General features: G+C 40.6%; 1 protein-coding gene across 4 annotated transcripts in view; it reads left to right on the top strand.

The window, feature by feature from the left end:
• Positions 1–662: 662 nt before the first annotated feature.
• Positions 663–19865, top strand: part of eif4enif1 (eukaryotic translation initiation factor 4E nuclear import factor 1) — a 33662-nt gene continuing 14459 nt past the window's right edge. For 3 of the 4 annotated variants that reach the window (XM_042337429.1, XM_042337428.1, XM_042337427.1), the window contains exons 1-9: positions 663–782; positions 2144–2274; positions 6196–6269; positions 6892–7025; positions 7629–7912; positions 8730–8931; positions 10849–11012; positions 15355–15493; positions 18975–19163. In XM_042337429.1, the coding sequence (XP_042193363.1) occupies positions 2176–2274; positions 6196–6269; positions 6892–7025; positions 7629–7912; positions 8730–8931; positions 10849–11012; positions 15355–15493; positions 18975–19163 (1285 nt within the window). In that variant the 5' untranslated portion in view covers positions 663–782; positions 2144–2175. The remainder of the gene's footprint in view (positions 783–2143; positions 2275–6195; positions 6270–6891; positions 7026–7628; positions 7913–8729; positions 8932–10848; positions 11013–15354; positions 15494–18974; positions 19164–19865) is intronic. The other variant, XM_042337430.1, reaches the window with a different exon arrangement.

The following is a 19865-nucleotide window of genomic DNA, read 5'->3' as shown; positions in this document are numbered from 1 at the left end:
TATCAGTTACTCGCTGTGTCTGTTATTCTCTGACTTTCTGTGTCTGTTACTCTCTGACTCTCTGTCAGTTACTCCCTGTGTATGTGTGTTTCTCCGACTCTCTGTGTCTGTTACTCCCTGTCCTTTACTCTCTGACTCCCTGTGTCTGTGTTACTCTCTGTCTGTTACTCCCTGTATCTGTGTTACTCTCTGTTACTCTCTGTCTGTATTACTCTCTGTGTCACTCTGTTAAGGGAGAGCGAGTTAGTTAGTTGTGAGGGGTACTACTCCCCGCTCCCGGGGCCTGGCCGCTCTTACTGCCGTGTTATTCTGTGAGGGGGTAGGGGGGGGGGGAGTTAATTAGGTGTGTGTGTGTGGGGAGGGGGGGCGACACCTGGGCATCTCCCCCTCTCTTCTTCCTTCCTCCCCCCTTCCCCCTCCCCCCCTTCCCCCTCCCCCCCTTCCCCCCCTTCCCCCTCCCCCTTCCTCCCCCCCTCCCTCCCCCCGCACTCCCCCCCCCCCCCCGCACTCCCCCCACTCCACCTCCCTACCCGCTCCCGGGGCCCAGAGCAACTCTTCCTTCCCCCACTCCCCAGCCCCGAGGTGCTAAGTGTGTGTGTGTGAGAGAGAGAGAGAGAGTTAAGAGCTGAGCTTGAACCTTGAGCCCCCCCCCCCCCCCCCCGGGCCTGGTCTCTGCAGTTCCATCTTACAGTTTGGTTTCAAACACTTTCTGGGAAAGAAATACTTTTTTTATTTGGGGGGGAAAATAGCGAGATTTGTGCACTGTTTCTACCCTGGTTCAGGTATGTCTGTGTGTGTGTGTATATATGTTTGTGTGTGTGTGTGTATATATGTTTGTGTGTGTGTGTGTATATATGTTTGTGTGTGTGTGTATATATGTTTGAGTGTGTGTGTATATATGTTTGTGTGTGTGTGTATATATGTTTGTGTGTGTGTGTATATATGTTTGTGTGTGTGTGTATATATGTTTGTGTGTGTGTGTATATATGTTTGTGTGTGTGTGTATATATGTTTGAGTGTGTGTGTGTATATATGTTTGTGTGTGTGTGTATATATGTTTGTGTGTGTGTGTATATATGTTTGTGTGTGTGTGTATATATGTTTGTGTGTGTGTGTATATATGTTTGTGTGTGTGTGTATATATGTTTGTGTGTGTGTGTATATATGTTTGTGTGTGTGTGTATATATGTTTGTGTGTGTGTGTATATATGTTTGTGTGTGTGTGTATATATGTTTGTGTGTGTGTGTATATATGTTTGTGTGTGTGTGTATATATGTTTGTGTGTATGTGTATATATGTTTGTGTGTATGTGTATATATATATTGTGTGTATGTGTGTGTGTATATATATGTTTGTGTGTATGTGTGTATATATATATATATTGTTTGTGTGTGTGTATATATTGTGTGTGTGTGTGCGCGTGCCCGCCCCTGTCTGTGCGTCTGCCTGTCTGTAGGATCACAGCTGCTTTATTATTATAGATATGTGTATATATCTGCCGAATTTGTTCAGTATAATTGGCCTTTCTGGTCCAGCTTTTTCCCGTTTAGTCTTCACTTCATCCGGTGTCAGTCATCACAGGGTCTTTTTTTAAAAAAAATCCCTGATTGTATAATGAATTGATTGATGGCCTGAGACAGTAGCTGGGGGGGGGGGGGAGAGGCTCCTGGGGAGGTGGCTTCACTTGCTTTCATTTAAGTCGAGCTATCTGCCTTGGGGGGAGGGGGGTATATAATAATAATAATATTAGAGCTTTATGGTGTCTGGGGATTGTTTGCAGTAATCGCTGAGGCCTAAGTTTAGGGCTCCATTCATTCAGCCAGAGGAAGAGGTTCTGAAATTGTGAGTTGAATGTGTAGCATTTCCTGGTTTAAAATGGCTCACAAGCCAACCCCATTCTCTTGGTGTGTTATACATTTTGGAGAATGTTGGTTGTTCTACCACACTGGAGCTCTGCAGAGTACCTGTTTGGTGATGTTTTGGGAGAATCTATTTGGATCTGATTTTTAAGCCCCCCCCCCCCCATCCTTGTGTGTGCAATAATAAATTAAATGTACTGCTGTGGGTAAAGTTTGCCTGTCTTGGAGTGAATAACGTGATTCCTAATCTGAATGACTCAATGTTGCTTTCTGTCTTTAAAAGGCTTGTGTTCTTGACCCTGGCTCACGGCAGCCATGGATAAGAAAGAATTGGTGAAAGAAAGAGAAAATGGAGTGCCATTAACTGACTCTCTAAAGCAACAGGGTATGAAAGGGCCGTACAGGTATTCAAAGGTAAGTCGAAAGCTTATTTGAGGATAACGCAGTAGCTACATTAACATGAATATTTAACTTTCCGAATGTTTAATGAGAAATGTGCAATGTGTTGATCCTTTTTATTTATGTGGCGGGGGGGAAGTCAGGGTTAGGGTTTCTGTGAAACTAAGGATTGGGGGGTGTGGGGGCAATTATTGAATCGATACCAGAAGTACTGCAAGCTGTACATTGGTTTCAATAAATTATAAGGCCCCTGAACTGCTTGTCCAGTCGATCTGTCTCGTTATGTGGGACCAATAACTTTGTGGCATCTGATACAAAACGTGCTTGTTCCTGCCACTCATAGGTGTTTTTTTAAAAAAAAGTATTTTTCCATACTTTTTTTCCCTCAATTGGACATGTTTCCATAAATAACGATAGAACAGGTTGCCAGAGAAGGTGCCTTGGGCCAGCGGGCTACTTTTTAATATTTAAAAAAAAGTTTGATTCTGTGATGCGACGAGAATAGGGTGGGCATTCTGGAAGGCTTAGATCAGATAAACCAAAAGGCATCTAAACTGTTCTTGTGATTTTTTTTTTGGTGCTGCTGGTGCTTTCCTCAAGTAGCTGTTATTTATGTGAGACTTGGTGGTGATGGCAGACAAATTGACTGCAGATGGTTTGCAGCTGAGCCAAATTTATTTGTCACCTGATCTCTAAGATGTGCATGTCCAACAGGGCTTCCTGAATGGTGATCAGGAGTGGGAACCCTTCCCCCTCCACCACCTCAACTTAAGACCAGCAATGGGAGGGAGATTCAAGTATGAGTTGAGTGACTGACATTAACAAATTGTGTTTGGTCCAAACCTGGAACTGCAGATCAATGAGAATTAATTTTTATAAATCCCACCACCAATCAGACTATAGGCCCATTATTTGAACAATGGTAGGTACTTACGAGACACAACCTGGAGAGGAAAATTGGTTCAGGTACAGGAAGTCCAGCAAAAAGATGAGTGCTGAATAAGGGTAGAGGGCAAGTAAAGGTTTTTTATATATAGATTCAAAGAATGAGTGCAGTCAGGGCTATCTGAAGGGAAATTTGTCCAGAGTAATGAAATGACATTTGTGCTAAAAGTTCTTTGCGTCTGATTATAGTTGAGGGAGATGAGGGGCTGCTGGGAGAAGTAGAGATCGATGTGAAGGAACAGCTGTAAGATAAAGATTAAAAAAAGCTAAAGACAGAAAGCTGGCATTGCAAGTGAACCCGTTGCTAAGACTGGATTGATATGGCAAATGTTGTCATTGTTCAGAAAAGGGGCATGAGATAGATCTGGTAACCACAAGTCTATGTGGTCTGACTCTGATAGGATAAAGATTTTAAGAGGCGGGAAGATTAATTGAAGAGCAAGTTGATAGAGACAGTCAGTACACATTGATGGAGGATAGATTGTTTGCTTGATCTAATAGAATTTTTGGAGTTATTACTAACTGTAAATTAGGGACGATGTGGATATGTGCTCATGGAATCTTGGAGCTCATATGCACAAAAGGCTTTTGATGCCACATAAGCAAATTAATATCAAAACTTATCATGGTATTAATGCAGAGTAGTTTGAAGGATGGCTGAAGAAATCAATGCAGTTGTGTATTTTTCAGATTGGGGGGGACATAAACTAGTGTTTTAGTTAACTCCAGGTAAAACTCCCAAACTAGAGGGTTTGCCTGAAAAGCTGGTGGAAGCCGATTTGATAACAGCTTTTAAGAGCGAAGTAGATAATTATTTGGGGAGGACAAGTTTGCAGGGCTATGGGGAGAGAGCGGGGCAGTGGGGTTGAATTGGAAACTCTTTTCAAAGAGCCGGCACAGACATGATGGGCCAAATGACCTCCCTCTGGGCTGTATAATTCTATGATTCTCGTGGTGAGGGTACTGAGACATCAAAAGCTTGGATTACAAAAGGAGTTCTGTTCCAATTTGCTGATGACGCTAAACTGTGGATTGGATAATTAAGAATTGTCTAAGACTTGAGAATGCTTTGATAAACTAATGGTGGGACAAGTGGCAGATGCAGACTTTTCAAGAATGATAGGTAAAATTCTCAATGGAGTTTTTTTGGGTGTGGAATTGATTCCCATAAGTGGCTAGTGAGGCTCGATCAATAGAATCATTGAGAAGAGAACTGGACAAGCACCTCAGCAATTTAAAAACAAAATTGAGGGAAATTTGTGGCGAGGAGCTGGAAAATGGAGTTCATGTATATAGAAAAAAATGTGGAATAAAGCCATTGTTGGACCAAAGGGCCTGTTTCTGTTCTTTACAGATGTAAATTGCAATTTCCTTTTCTAAACGAAAGTGTGAAATGAACAATGTAATTGGATTGGATGGCTTCAGTGAAGTTCGTATTGTGCTCTTTGCTGACATTTCTGATTCTACAAATCTGAGGTCCATGCTTGCTACTATAACAACTTACATTTATATACAGCAAAATTCACATAAGTCTGCCTGTTGTAAGTTGTACATCTGCTGGAGGGGGGGGGGGAATTGAGAGGGAGAGAGAAACAGAGTGGGGAGAGGACAGAGAAACTGAGGGCGAGGGGTTGGGAAAGAGAGAAATGTGAAGGGCGTGGGGAGAGTGATTGAGAAAGCATAAGGAGGGAGACTCTTACTATGTAAGAGTTTATATTCTATTACAACAGCTCTATTTTGAAACCTGGTTGGATGTGCCATTCATTGTACAGTACATGTTTTCTGCACATGAGGTATACTGCTGTGCAGTAGGCCACCATAGCTTTAATATACATGGGTTAAACATGGTAAAGAAAAAAAACCCTGATTTTATGTCACCAGCCAGTTCAGTACTTGTGTACTGTATTTATGTGTAAGTCTTATAAAAATCCAATTTGTGCATAAGTTTACTTATATCATATATGCTGTGAGTTATGTCAAACTCGCAAATTATATTAAATGTATGATCCCAACTAATGAGCATTCTGGGACGCCACCCTGTGTGAAGGGCGCTATATAAATGCATGTTGTTGTTGATACGACTTGTGTGAGGTTTACTGTAGTGAATTTCTCAAATCACTGTACTGTGGGGTCTTTAAACTATCCAACCAGATGTGATAACCAATCAATATTACACAATAATGTTAGGCATCTGATGAGCAGTGATGCTGTATAAAAACCTTTTCTATTGCTACAGGTTGAATTAGTTTGTGCTATTCTCTGAGAATGAAAATATTCGGCCACCAGTAGAGTAGAATAAAACTAAGTTTACCTTTAATGACAGCAGAACAGAAATGGGATGTTCAACTTGGAAGCAAGTATTTAATGTGCTTGGTACTATTATATTTTTCTAAAGTCCTACAAGCCAGCATGCACATGAATGCTGCTTTATTAGTGCTTTTTCTGAGGAAAGGATACCACTACAGAAAGCAGTGTAAATTAATGATATTTCAGTGAATATTGTAAGCTGTACAAGATGCTTAACTTAGTAAAGCACAGCTCAACTATTGTTAAACTAGAAAACTGCAGTTGTGTGACATATTTAAATCTCGTGAAGCTCTTTGAGATGTCTCAGTGATATAAGATGCTATAATCAAATGAAGGATTTATAAATATTTCCTACTGGCTTTTAGTTAGCTTTTTAATGCCGTTAACATGAACCTGGAATGGTGTCTTCCAACAGAATAGGAAGAGTGAGCATTGCTATTGCATATGCGGGAATTTCCATGTGTAGGTGGGAGCACGGAACTCAGTTTGCTTTGGATACCTTTAAGCACGGTGATGGATTTCTGCGTGTGGCAGATACCTGCCAACCAGGACAAATGTGCAAATTGATTGCCTAGAAATAGTCCCTTTACTCAATACCAATTATCGATGAAGCTTTTTGAGATGTTTTGACTTACAGGTGCTGTACATCGAATGCAAGTATTATTAAACATTTTCACTTTACAGGAAAAACTACTAGAAATTAAAGAATATCCTTATGCCAAGAAGAGACCAGCATGCCTCTCAGAAAAATATGACAGGTAAACCTTCACTGGATTAACCCTTCAAAGGCACAATAGTAACTTCATGTGGTGAATGTGGTGCTGATTCCAGGTAACAGCAGCAGATATGCATCATTGTTTAACTGACAAGTTTTTTTAAGATTAATCTCATCTAAAATATGTTAGTCTGATAGTCACAGGTAGTGGCACTGATCACCCAATTACTAAGACCAAATGCCTTGGTGTTCCTGAGTATCCAAAAGCTTATAGAATTCAAACATTTTAACTTAATGGCAGAATCTTGTGATTGAGCAGACACTAAAAGAGATTTTCCCAGTCATGTCAGCATTGTTCAACCAGTGTAAGCTGACATGGTAACTTATTTTTACTCTACTGTTTGTCGTCCTGTTCTCTGTAATGAAATTGAATTATAAAATGTACCTGAGTGAAATTTCCATTATGATCTTCATGGCTACTCAGCTGGTATCTGTATGATTGCACATCCTCTATGTTGCCTGCACTTCCCCAATACAGATTTTCTTTTGTCTGATGAAGGACGGTTAATAAGCTTGCTGTTGTCATTCTTTGGGTATGTGACTTCACAAATGTGAAAAGTAACGGTATTTTCTTGTGTTTTATCTCAATGTTTGTCTTTCTGTAGTGAAGGGATCTGGGATCCTGAAAAATGGCATGCATCCTTGTATCCCACTTCAGGCAGGAGTTCTCCATCAGAGGGAACAAAGAAAGATTATGCTTCAGATCTAGATCGAACAATTTTAAAACGCCGGATTGCAGGTGGGTATAAATCCACTTCATTCATTCTGTTCAATAAGAAGCTAAAACTTAATATTTGGTTTGGGAATCTCGACTGTATTGACTGCAATACTGTCTACTGTCTTGATTACTGTCTATTTAGGCACAGGCCTGATCTTTCTCCTGTTTTGTTGCAACTTCCGCTAATGTTTTGTGGGGTTACAGTTTTTTAGCTGGTGAAATTCAAGTGAATTTATGATGAAGAATAATAATTTGGTCGTTTAATCCATTTCTGTGATACTACTGTGTGCAATTGGCTGCTGCTTTTCGTCCACAACATGCAATCAATTCATTTTACGTTATATTCTGTGAAGTGCTTTGAGATGTCTAGAAGACGTCATATCAAAGGCAAAGATTATTAATGTAAATCCATTTACAACAACAAAATTACATTTGTATAGTGCCTTTCATGTTGGGAGGACGTCCCAAGGCGCTGGACAGACAGAGTGGCAGAGTTAAACCACTGGTACTGCCTCTTATAGTTTAATTAGTGACTGGAGCTTTCATTCACAGCATTTAAACATTCTTTCTGTAATTTATTGAATTGGCAAAGAACTTTGTCCTTGTTTTAACCGTTATCTTTAGATCCACGGGAAAGAATAAAGGAAGAAGATCTAGACGTGGTTCTGAGTCCACAGCGCCGCAGTTTTGGCGGAGGTTGCCATGTGAGCAATATCTCCAGCTCACGGAGTACTGGAAACCCCTTGGACAATAAAGAGAATGAAAATATCCGTGGATTGGGAGGCCAAAGAAGAATTGGAAGCGGACGGATCATTGCATCACGGGCATTTGACCGAGACGGGCGAGACAAGGACTTGCGTGACTTGAGGGAGGGAAGAGATCGAGACTATAAAGAGAAACGTTTTAGGGTAAACTTGTTTCGATATTTAGATTTTTATCCATCGATGTTTGGATCTTCAGCCTCTCTGCCCCACCCTTTGGAACTCCATCCCACTGTCCCTTCGTCTTGCTCCCTCCCTTGCTGTCTGAAGACCCTCCTCTACAACTATCTTCGGCCACCCTCCTGTCCTCCCTGCCGTCCACCCCTCCTGATCCCAACCCCCTGCTCGGGCCCAAATCCCTGACTGTCCAGCACCTTGGGACGTCCTCCAGACGTGAAAGGTGACATGTAAATGTAATTTGTTGTTGTTCTTGGACTTTGTTTTTGAATTTTCTTCTCATTCTCCCCCTCACAAAACATCTGGTTAGTTGTTATGGTCACATAGATTTGTGACCAGGCCTTGTTTTAGTTCAACATAACCCCGGCTCCAGATTGTGGTGTTGACCGAAGTGTCTTCAAATGTTGGATTTCCTACTGTGAATTTCCAACATTTTCTATTTTTTTAAAAATTCTTACAGGGTGGAGAATAAGATTTTGTAATTTTGTCAGGTCTAATCTGACATTCCAGTGCAGTGCTGGGGGTTTGCTGCAATGTTGGTACTGTTCTTTGGATGATAAATTTAACCAATTCTGCCTGTTTATGTAGACGATTAAGATCCCATTGTCCTATTCAAGAAGGGAGTTTCTCCCAACGTCCTGGCTGAAAATCCACAAATAATGAGAAATTGCTGTGTGCAAATTGGCTGCTGCCCTCACCCACAAAAGTCCCTACACTTTATCCTGTGAAGTGCTTTGGGACATCCTACTGATGTGCAAGGTGTTAAACCAAATGTTATTATTTGCAGAGGGAGCATGGTGATGGTAAGAGGATATTTGGCGACAGGAGGCGATGTGATTCCTATACTGAAGAGGAGCCAGAGTGGTTCTCTGCTGGACCCACTAGTCAGTCTGAAACAATTGAACTAACTGGTTTTGATGATAAAGTGCTATTGGATGATCCAAGGCGACCAAAGAGGTGGAGGAAGAGATCAGAGTCCCTCAAAGAAGGTAAGTTCACTTCAACAAAAAAAGGGAGGTTTCACAAGTTGAATGTATGTTTAACAGTTTTCAAATAGTCCTGCTTGTTTTGAATATATTGAGCATTTCTCTATATTGAGCATACATTTCCTCTGGTGTGGGGGTGGTCCAGAACTAGGGGGGCATAATCTTAAAATTAGAGCTAGGCCATTTGGGAGTGAAATCAGGAAGTAGTTTTCACCCAAAGGGCAGTGGAAATCTGGAACTCTCTTCCCCTAAAAAGCTGTGGATCCATTCAGATTTTCAAGACTGAGGTGGATATCTACTTGTTAGATCAGGGTATCGAGGGATACAGGGCAAAGGCAGGTAATTGGAGTTGGGATACAGATCAGCTATGATCTTAAAGAATGGCCAATGGGTTTGAGGGACTGAATGGCCTTCTCCTGTTCCTATGTTCCCCTCTTGTGTTCTGAAGACATGTTATTTTCTCACTGAGGTATAATTCCAGTATATCGCTTGCACCTATGTGTGAATTTGCAATCTTCTGGTTTATATGGCAATGAGCCTTTCCATACTTGATGCCTGTGAGAAAATACCTTAAAACTTCATATGTACGTGCATTGCTACATGCACCTGTAGGAATACATTAGCAATAATTGACAAAAAAAGAGGTGAAATGAGGAGAATTTTTTTTAATGCAGCCAGTTGTTATGATCTGGAATGCACTACCTGACTGCGTGATGAAAGGAAATTCAAAAATAACTTCCAAAAGGCAATTGCACATAAACTTTAAAAGAAAACATTTGCAAAGCTATGGGAAAGAGCAGTGGAGTAGGACTAATTTGAGAGCTCTTTCAAAGAGCCAGCACAAGTATGATGGGCTGAATGGCCTCTTTCTGTGCTGTAAGATTCTATGATTTTAATCTTTCATTTATCCTGGAGTCCTGTAGCTCCAGTGGTTAGAGTGGTTAGTTGCTGTGCGCAATTGGCTGCCGCGTTTCACTCACAAAATGTACAGTCAATTCACTTTACAGTATGTTCTTTGAAGCACTTTGAGACGTCCAGAAGACTTGATAAGGCGTTATTGCAAGAATTATTATATTATAACTCTGGGAGTACTATTAATTCCTCCAGTGAACCAGTTTTAGGAGCTGGATTGAAGTGTTAGCCCTAGATTCTGTAAATGTTGCTTCTCATTGGGTTCAGATCCCCCTTTCTCAGGGCAGTCAAAATTGTGCTAATAGCATTGGGGTGGGCGGCTATATTATCGTTAGTCAGCCAGATATTATTGAATTAACAAGTGATAAATCATTCTTTATAATTACCCTGATTCAGCTCTATTTGTGCACTATTTTACACAAACCACTTTTTATGTGCTGCATGCTTCATATAATTGCAAGAGCTGACTTGCTTTTAGAAATGATGTTGAGGTGTTTCAGAACATTTTTATCTGCAATAATGTAAAATGAAAAGGGTTTACAATTGTTTGAACCTATCCAGAAGGCTACAGCATCACTATGCAATATTCCTAATGAGTGAGAGATCAGTCTATACTTCCAATAAGTACTTAGATATGTTTTTACGTACACCATCAAACTTATGTGCTCTTACCTGCCATTAAGTCCATGTTGGCAAATGCACCATCACAATAGACCTAAAATATCATAAATGGCTTCTCTGGAAATCTCAGCGATAGATTATTGGAATGGAATGCGCACTGTCTCCCTGGAGGGATGCATCCTGCATCCTAACTCGGGGAAAGTATTAGGCACAGGTTGTCAAGAGCCAAGTCTTGGGCACCCTAGAGTGTGCGTTGGGATAACTGCTAGTCTAATCATCAGACATGAGTTAAGCTCAACAGAACAAAATAAACCAGGCTTTGGATTAAAAAAAACCTTGTACTGATGTGAATCATTTCCTTCATCCTTTTCCCTCCCCCACTCCCAGAAGTAGAATGTAACGGTGGAGTTGAGACTCGTGTATCTATAGCTGCTCGAACAGAAGCTGATCAAGAGGTGCCCCAGGAAGCAGTCCTGCCTGAGCCCACACCGGGAGATTTTGACTTTAATGAATTCTTTAATATGGAGAAGAGTGTACCTGGTCTGGCATCGGTAAGAGAACAACAACAAAATTACACTTGTATAACGCCTTTCACATCGGGAGGACTTCCCAAGGCTCTGGACAGTGTACAGCATTTCAGAACCTCTGGGGGTGGGGGGAGTAAATTGCAATGATATTTCAATTCAGCAATTAATCCCCAAAATATTGCTTATTGGCTGTTTGTGAATATTTCATCTTGAGTTTATCTGATGCCAATTTTTGGTTTCGCCCACAAAATAGTCGCTGCACTTTACAGTATATCCTGTGAAGTGCTTTCAGATGTCTCGAAGATGAGATAAGGCCCTATATCAAATGCAAGGATTATTATGAAATCCATGAATGTCCAAGTCTAAAATCTTGTCTATAGGCATATGAAAAACATTAGCATGTTGTTAATTTCAACTTCCAGATAATCCTCATACAATTATTATACTGGGAATTACAACTGATTTCTGAAAGTAATCTAATCATTCATTTGGGTACTGCTCAGCCCCAGGTGTGAACATTACATATAATCCTTATTGTTGGCTTCATTTATTACTGCAACAGCGTTTGGTTATTGACGTTTGGGTTGGAATTGGGAATGTATTTAATCTGCACACTAATTGGTGACTGCCTTGGAGTATTTTTTTTTGTGCTAACCTTTCTCCTCTCTCTTCTCGCCCCCCTCCACCACCTTCAACAGAGGTTATCTGCTTTCACATGTGCCTTGGGTACTTTGCCTGAATGGACAGGTGTAAGCAGACTTTCAATTTGTGAAGAGTAAAGAGCAGAGACCACAGCGCTTTGTCCATATGTGCAACTTTAAAAGCAAAAGTGGCTTGAAAGCAATATGGACCAGGAACTGTGACATCTATTTTCCTTCCCCTCCCCCCCTTCTGTGCAGCCTACTGAGCTAAAACCAATTCTAATGTCCAACTTAGCTCAGCACAGACTAGTAATTCAAACTTGCTCCTTTCTGATCTATATGATAGTGGTAATTGAATTTACAATAGTTTTTTAATATTGGTAGGACTTGCCTCAAAATATCTTACTTCAACCCTGAAAGATTGGTTTCAATTTGGAAGTTCTACAGAAAAGAATTGGGTTGTAGTTGAAGAGACATTCGTATTTCATAGCAATGTTTGTAACTGATGCAGTGAACATCTGGATCCTTGATTCATCGTTCAATGGAGTTCATTTATTTTCATTACCCAGCTAGATTTTAGTAGATACCCAATTCTGGCTGGCTCTTCTGAGTTAGGGTGAGGTTAGAAGTTGCATGCAGGTATCCTGTGTCTGATTGTACAAAGGTGTTATACCAATGGAATAAAGTTCCGCTGTTAAATGAATGGTTCAGTTCACTACCTATTCATGTCCAGTTCACTGTCAGTGTCAGTTTAAATGGGCACCTTCTACAGGTAGCAATCTTGCATTGACTCACTTTCCTTGTATCTCTTTAATGGGTGAAATCTGTTATGTCCTTATAAGTTGGTCATAACAGATACCACCCATAAAATATACAGTCAATTCACTTTGCAGTATATTCCATAAAGCACTTTGGGATGTCTCGAAGATGTGATAAGGCACTATTTCAAATGTGAGTTTTATTATCTAAATGCATTACTTGTCAGTTTGAATAAAATCTAGAGTGCTGTCATTTCACTTGCAGCGTGTGTAGTTGTTGAGCAGTATTCCTGATACTCCGGTAAAGCTGAAATAACTGGGTCCATGGACTACATGGCTATTGTCTATCATACTAACAGATCTATCAAAGTGAGAGAGCCATACCACTGACTTGCAGCTTATGATTCAATTCCTAATTTTCTGTTTCTCTTTTTTACTTATTACATCTATCTAGCTTCTCTAGCCCAACAGTGACAATGAACCATTTGAATATGTTGAGAATAACATTTCCATTGTGTTTCCAATCTTTTGGTTGTGTTTCTCTTTCCCTTCCCCATACAATCGTGGATCTGGATTTTGCGAAAATGTGCTCCACAGTTGGTTTATACATATAATTCCCTGAAATGAGACATGATGGCTGCATGATGTAGGTAATTGAATTCTAACCTGTGCTTTAAATGGATTCCATTCTGTTATAAATGTTCTAAAAATTGGACATATTTTCAAATTGCTTTCAAGTAAATAATGGAGCACCATCCTGCAGATGCCTTGATGTAATGGCTCTTTGCATATTCTTCAGCTGAAACCTCCATGTGAATTTCACTAAACTTCTACATATTTTCTTTAGAAAGCTTGCATCTTGAAATCTTTAACAGGATTGTGCATTTTGGAAGTGATTCTGAGCTGCCTGGCTGCAGTAACTTCTTTTGGCAGTGTGTGAAATTCAGATAGGGACAACTGGGGAAAATAAAATGAGTTCAGCTAATTCTCAAGCATGAGACATCGGTGGCATGCTATTGTGAATCTTTGGTATTTACTAAGCCCTAAATCAAATGTAACATCCCAACTTAGAATCATAGAATTGTACAGCACAAAAAGAGGCCATTCTGCCCATTGAGTCTGTGCGGCTCTTTGAATAGAGCAATTAATGTCAATCCCACTCCCCAGCCCTTTCCCCATAACCTGCAAACCCGTCCTCCTCAAATTCTCGTCCACCGTGTTTTTAAAAGTAGTTATTGAATTGGCCTCGACCGCCCTTTCAGGCAGTGTTCCAGATTCGAACAACTCACTGTGTGAAAAAATTTCTACTCGCCTCTCCCCTCGGCTTCTTTTACAGACTATTTTGAATCTGTGACCTCAAGTCACAGACACTCCCACCAGTGGGAACAGTTTGTCCCTTTCTAACCTGTCAAATCCCCTCATGATTTTGAAGACCGCTATTAGGTCCTCGTAACCTTCTCTGCTCCAATGAGAATAATCATAACCTCTCTCGCCTTTCCTCATCATCACGGTCCCTCATTCCTGGTCCCATCCTCATAAATCTCCTCTGCGCCCTTTCCAATGCCTTAACATCCTTCCTATAGTGCGGTGCCCAGAACTGGGCGCAGTATTCTAACTGAGGCCTAACCAGTGTTTATATGGGTTAATCATCACCTCCTGACTCTTGTACTCTATGCCCCTGTTTATAAAGCCTAGTATCGCATATGCCCTTTTTACAGCTTGATCTCCCTGTCCTGTCACCTTCAAGGATTCATTTACCTGCCCCCCCAGGTCTCTCTGTTCTTTTACGCATCTTAAGATTGTATTACTGCCTATATTGCCCCTCATTCTTTCTACCAAAATGCATTACTTCGCATTTCTCCACATTGAAACTCATCTGTACATCTTCTGTACATCATTTGAATCTCTAAATTGCCATTTGTTTTAGTCTTTTGTAGCCTGACATATTATCACATTTGCTCAGTGTTTCTTCAGACCCCACCTTAAGGCCTCCCCTCCCAGTTATGCTTTCAGCCATCTTTCCCCTCTACTCCCCGCCCCCCCCTCCCCGCCCTCCTGTAGCTCAGTGGTTAGAGCACTCGCTTTGCAAGCGAGAGACCTGAGTTCAATTCCAGGCAGAGGGTGAAACCTTGGGCAAGTTTCCTTACTCCACACGCCTAATAATCTTCCAAAAAAACCAAAACAATAATAAATTGGTCATTTTCAATCCATGACTGCTTGTGGGACATTGCTGTGCGCAATTGGCTTCCGTGTTCGCCCACAAATATACGGTCAATTCACTTTACAGTATATTCTGTGAAGCGCTTTGGGACGTCTCAAAGACATGATAAGGTGCTATGTCAAATGCAAGGATTATTATTATTTCTCTCTCTCAGGCTCCCAGTCACTTGTATGAAGTGATTTGAAACGTCTTTCTTGTCATCCCCCCACCACTTCTCTCTAGCCTAGTGAACTGAAACCAATTCTAGTCTTTAAGTTAGCTCAGCACAGACTAGGAATTCAAATGTACTACTTTCTGATCTACATGACAGCGTTCTATACTACCAATTGTGCCTGTGACTTGATGGTCTGAATTTCTCAAGCCAGCCTCAAGAGTTTGATGTTCCTACCTTTCCAATGGCTATAGTTCTCTTGGTGTTTTGGGTTTGATTCATGCTCATTTTTATACCAAACAAGTAAATTGTTTTAGGTTGAAGTATCTGTGCCTATCACTGCTTATGAATAGATGTGTAATGAGTCTTAAATGGTATGTTTTGGGAGGGGGGTGATGTTTTACTTTAATGCTGTTAAACAGTAAACCTAGGAACTGGAGCTACGATGAAAGCACCCCACCCATCGCTTTGTGTTGGGAAATGGAGTTCAAAAGCATCTTTCAAAATTAAAGCACCCAGTAAGTTAACATTTAGATGCCACTTTCACTTTATTTGGGATAAATCTAGTATTGATGTTCTTTCTTTTTTCTATCAGATGATCGAGGAGGTGCTGGGTGAAGGAGCCGTCTCATCCAGTCGCTTCAGCCAGTGGTTCTCCAGTAATCTAAGTAAACCAGGTAGTCGCTCAAGTAGCTTGCGATCCACTCCACACGAGGAACTCGAAAGACTTGCAGGTAAAAGTGGTGCATGGGGTGAGGGGGAAGACCGAGAGCAAGCAGAAAGCGCTCTTCCCTTCCTCCTACACTTCTGTATATTTTGTAAATTGATGCATTTAACACACACCTGACTTTCTTAGTGCTGAGTTCAAAAATACCTCTTTAAATCATAATTTACCATCTTATGTGGAGTCCTGTAGTTTAGTGGTTAAAGCGCTCTTTGCACAAACGCGAGGGCCCGGGTTTGATTCCCGGGCAGGGTGAAACCATTAGGCAAGTTTCTTTACTCATGCCTTTGTTACCCATCAGTAAGTAGAAACTCGCTTGTTAGTTGATTGAGGGATTGCTTTTTGGGGGGAATAATTCATTCAAAAAATAATAATTTGGTCACTCAATTCACGACTGCTTGTCAGGCAGGCACTGCTGTGTGCAATTGGCTCATGTGTTTTGCCCACAATATACAGTCACTACACTTTACAGTATATCCTGTGTTGTGCTTTGAGACATCTCAAAAACATGAGGCGCTAAATCAATTGCAAGGTTTATTATTGTAATTTGGCTGACTTTGCCTGATCCAGATTTGCAGCCATTGGGTGTTGAGTGCAATGAAATCGAGAGCTGTGCACCGGATAGAGTGGAAATTGAGTTAGACAATCAATGAATGTCTGGGTGTGGTGGAAAAGGGTTAGCATTGTAGGAGGCTAACAACTCAGCAATTTTGGAGTGACGGCCTGGGAGTGGTGCTTAACAGGTCCGTTGCCTGGATTTAGTGTGTGTCCTCACTCTGACTATACCACATTTTATTCCACTAAGATATAAGTGGATTGCTTTTATGGTACCGTTTGAGTATATTGCTTAAACTTGCTCAGCATTAAATTGGTCGGGTGATTTGAGAATACGTTGATTGTTCCTATAGAGAAGCCCACAATGTTTGGCTGAGATTTTCTGAGTCGTAATAAACAAAAGCATAGTGCTGGTTGATCAGTACTAAACTATCCAGCTTTGATATGGTAACTGTTTAAAAACGTGTTTTAAAGTGAATTGTAGAAATATTTCAATGAAAATTTTCCTGCACTGAGCTGTGTTGAAACATCTAGTCAAACATTCTTGTTCTCAGACCATAATACTGACTTTAATGTGTTCCATCTTTGTTCCAGCATGCCAAACATGCTCATATTTCTGCCTGAGATTCCCCCATTGTTTTCTACAAAACATAGCACTGGTTGATCAGGACCTTGCAAAAAGGAGACTGGAACCTTCTACTTGTACTGTTGAAATTGTCTTTGCGCCAAATTGTGAATTTTTTTTGGCAACCTGAATCGAGCTGACCGTATTCCTCTCACTACCATGAGGTGTTTTTTTCTGAACCAACATTACTGCACACTAAATTGGCAATCGCACAGTATAAATATGACTTGAACAGCACTGAACTCACTTTCTGGATGGACCATTTGACTGAGGATTCTGGGTGGGTCATTGTTAAAGAGACCAAATCTTGCCCAAATTTGTGAAATCACAAGGTTGTCATGAAGAGCTTTTCAGATGCTACATTCTTTGTAGAAGGCTGATGTTTAGATCTTATGCTTCCATACACCAACTTAACATTAAGCAGTTTTCCAGCTGAATCCAGTGTGCTACCCTTTGCTGGTAACTTGTTCCAGCTGTTATTAATCCTTACATTTTGAGGTGGAGCCTAGTTTCTAATGACTCTCAGCACTTTGCAGGATTTATTGTATTAAGAGTTTTGTAGGTAAACGTTACAACTTATTTGAGCACAGCAATATTCCATAAACAGTCAACAAGTGAATAATCAACTTTATTTGGGATTGTTGGCCAAGATACCAGGAGATATCCCGTCTCTTTTCAAATAGTACCATGGGAATTTTAATATCCACTTGAATAGGCAGCTGGTACTTGGTTTAACATCGCACCTCCAAACAATAATGCAGCGACCTCCAGCCCTCCATTGGAGTGTCAGCCTAGACTAGTTCAAAGTCCCGATATGCGATTTGACCGTGCAACCTTCTGGTTGTGAGGTGAGAGTGTTATCAATAAATTCTGCACAAAATAAATTGAGCTTTTTAATCCCAGATAGTGTATTGGTTAATAAAGTTGTTTAAACTTTAGTTTAAACTTGTTTAAAGGGCAGGTGGGTACTATATGCCACTGGACTATTTCCATCCTGATTACATTGTAATGCCTTGTTATAACTTGCTTAGTTTAGAGCGCCGGTCTATTTCCAGCACGAATGAGTTGTGGACTCCATTTACTGAGTGTGTCCGGCTGTTTACGCAACAATGAAACCAGCTATCATGGCCTCATTAGCCGAGTTAGATCCCAGCAACCCAACTCCACTGTAGTCACCACCTGATTTCAAGTTGAGATCACAGATGCTAGACTTTGGAAAGACCTTAAGAATGCTGATTTTTACATATAAGCGATACTGGATTTTCATTTGCTTGCATTTCTTCCAAAATGCTGAGCTGGCTGATGTCAAATTAGGGTTGTTTTTCCCTCGGATAAAATGTAACTGGAAAAATTATTGCTGGATTAGCAGCAGTAATTCTTGCTTTTGAGTGCAGGATTTAACTTCATAATTGGTACTAATCTTGTAATTGCAGGTGAAGAATTTGTGTAAACAAGAGCTTAACTACTATTAAGTTTCAGCCTAACTACTTTTAGCATGTGTAGATGATGCTGTTTTATTTACTTGTGCTGGGCTTTATCGGGATATACAACCAACCTTCTTTCAAATCTCTGCTTTCTCTGCCCGCTCTTCATTCTCCCTTCCCCTTTGTCTTATTTCACTCTAGAAGCTGAAGGAACCCAGATCTAACACTCCATAGCAAAATCCCTCAGCGTTATTGTAGAACTGAATTGCAATTCACCTTTTAGAAACTAAACATTAAAATAGCTTATGTGAGCTGGAGAGCAGCCCAGGGTGTCTTGAGGGGCATAACTGTTAAAAGTAATTACCCTGCTTAGAGGTTTGCTGCATTACTTGGCATGTGAATCTTTAGCTTCCCTGCACTATAATAGATTTAGGTTTAGTTATATAGGAATGTGCAGTATATGATAGTGAATACAACTTGTTGGAATTTGAGTTTACCACCTGGATGCTCTTATTTTGTAACACCTGGCATGTAAGGAATTGTTTCCCCAAATCAACATTTAAAAACCCTTGCTTAATCACCATCCATATTAATGGTAGCAGCATTCACATGTGTAATTTCAGCTGGACCCTTTCCCCATTACTGGCATAGTTGATTTAATGCCAAAGTGATATTGTATAAATTCTGGTCAATTGCCTTTGGCTGCCACTCTTGCCTTAAAGATTGCTCTGTTAATTGAACCACACAAGTGCATGACCTCCATTCAGTGTGACTTCCAGTATTTAAATGCGTGTTCTCATCCTGGCTTGCAGCTTGTATGTAATTGGACTCAAAACCTTTTGCTGTATCTTTGAAAGAACCCTAAGCATCCTTCTTGCTTTGAATAGGTCTGGAGCAGAGGATCCCAACACCTGTTTCACAGCTCGGGAACTACTTTGCTCCCATTCAGTCAAGAGAAGAGAATAAGGAGGCTAATAAAAAGGTTGATATTCTAGAGATTCTGCGAAAAGCAAACGTGGATGTGAAGCCACTGCTCTCCAGTCTCACAGCCAACAAGGAGAAACTAAAGGAGAGTTGTAGGTGTCTTATTTCTGTGCTTAACCTGCACTTTAATTGAAAATTCATTTACGTTTAATGCTTTGTAAACATTGCTGTCCCTTCTGTTTATCTGAGGGTTGTCTGGTTCTTTTCACGTCTCGCGGTTTGAAAGTTCTGAGCTTGCCTTCTGAGTGGAATGCTTTCATATAAGTGGTATAGCTTGTCTGAATAGACTCTGTATGTTTGATGTTATGGATAAGTTGTAGAGTTGTAGCAACTTGTAAGACTCACCTGCCTGTCTTCGCAGCCAAAATTATCCATTTAATTCCATTATTACACAGATTGGTCCATCTATTTTCATTTAACTGCCGACTTGGTTCGTGCAATTTTTTTGCTCTGCTTCCCCATGTGTACTCTGAGATAACCTTAAACTGGTCATTCCAAATGGTTGTAACTCATTAAGTGCCTATTTGATGTGACTCTTATTACATCTGAAGAGAGTGCTCGGCTCTCAGTTTAACATCCACATTCAGCTCAAGTGCAGATATTCAAAACCAATGAATCAGTAACACTCCCTGCAGCTCAACATTAAAGCATTGAGAAACCGAGGCAGGTTGAAACAGCAATGGGAACCAAATTAGTGACGATGAAGATTTAATTATAACCGCTTGTGTTCACTTCTAGTTCAGAAATCGTGAAACTTTAAGTGTGCCATGTAACGTGGAGGTAAAAATGTCACC

Source organism: Callorhinchus milii, unplaced genomic scaffold (assembly GCF_018977255.1).
Source record: "Callorhinchus milii isolate IMCB2004 unplaced genomic scaffold, IMCB_Cmil_1.0 Scaffold8, whole genome shotgun sequence".
Taxonomy (NCBI): domain Eukaryota; kingdom Metazoa; phylum Chordata; class Chondrichthyes; order Chimaeriformes; family Callorhinchidae; genus Callorhinchus; species Callorhinchus milii.
This window is presented reverse-complemented; position numbering and strand designations above follow the sequence as displayed.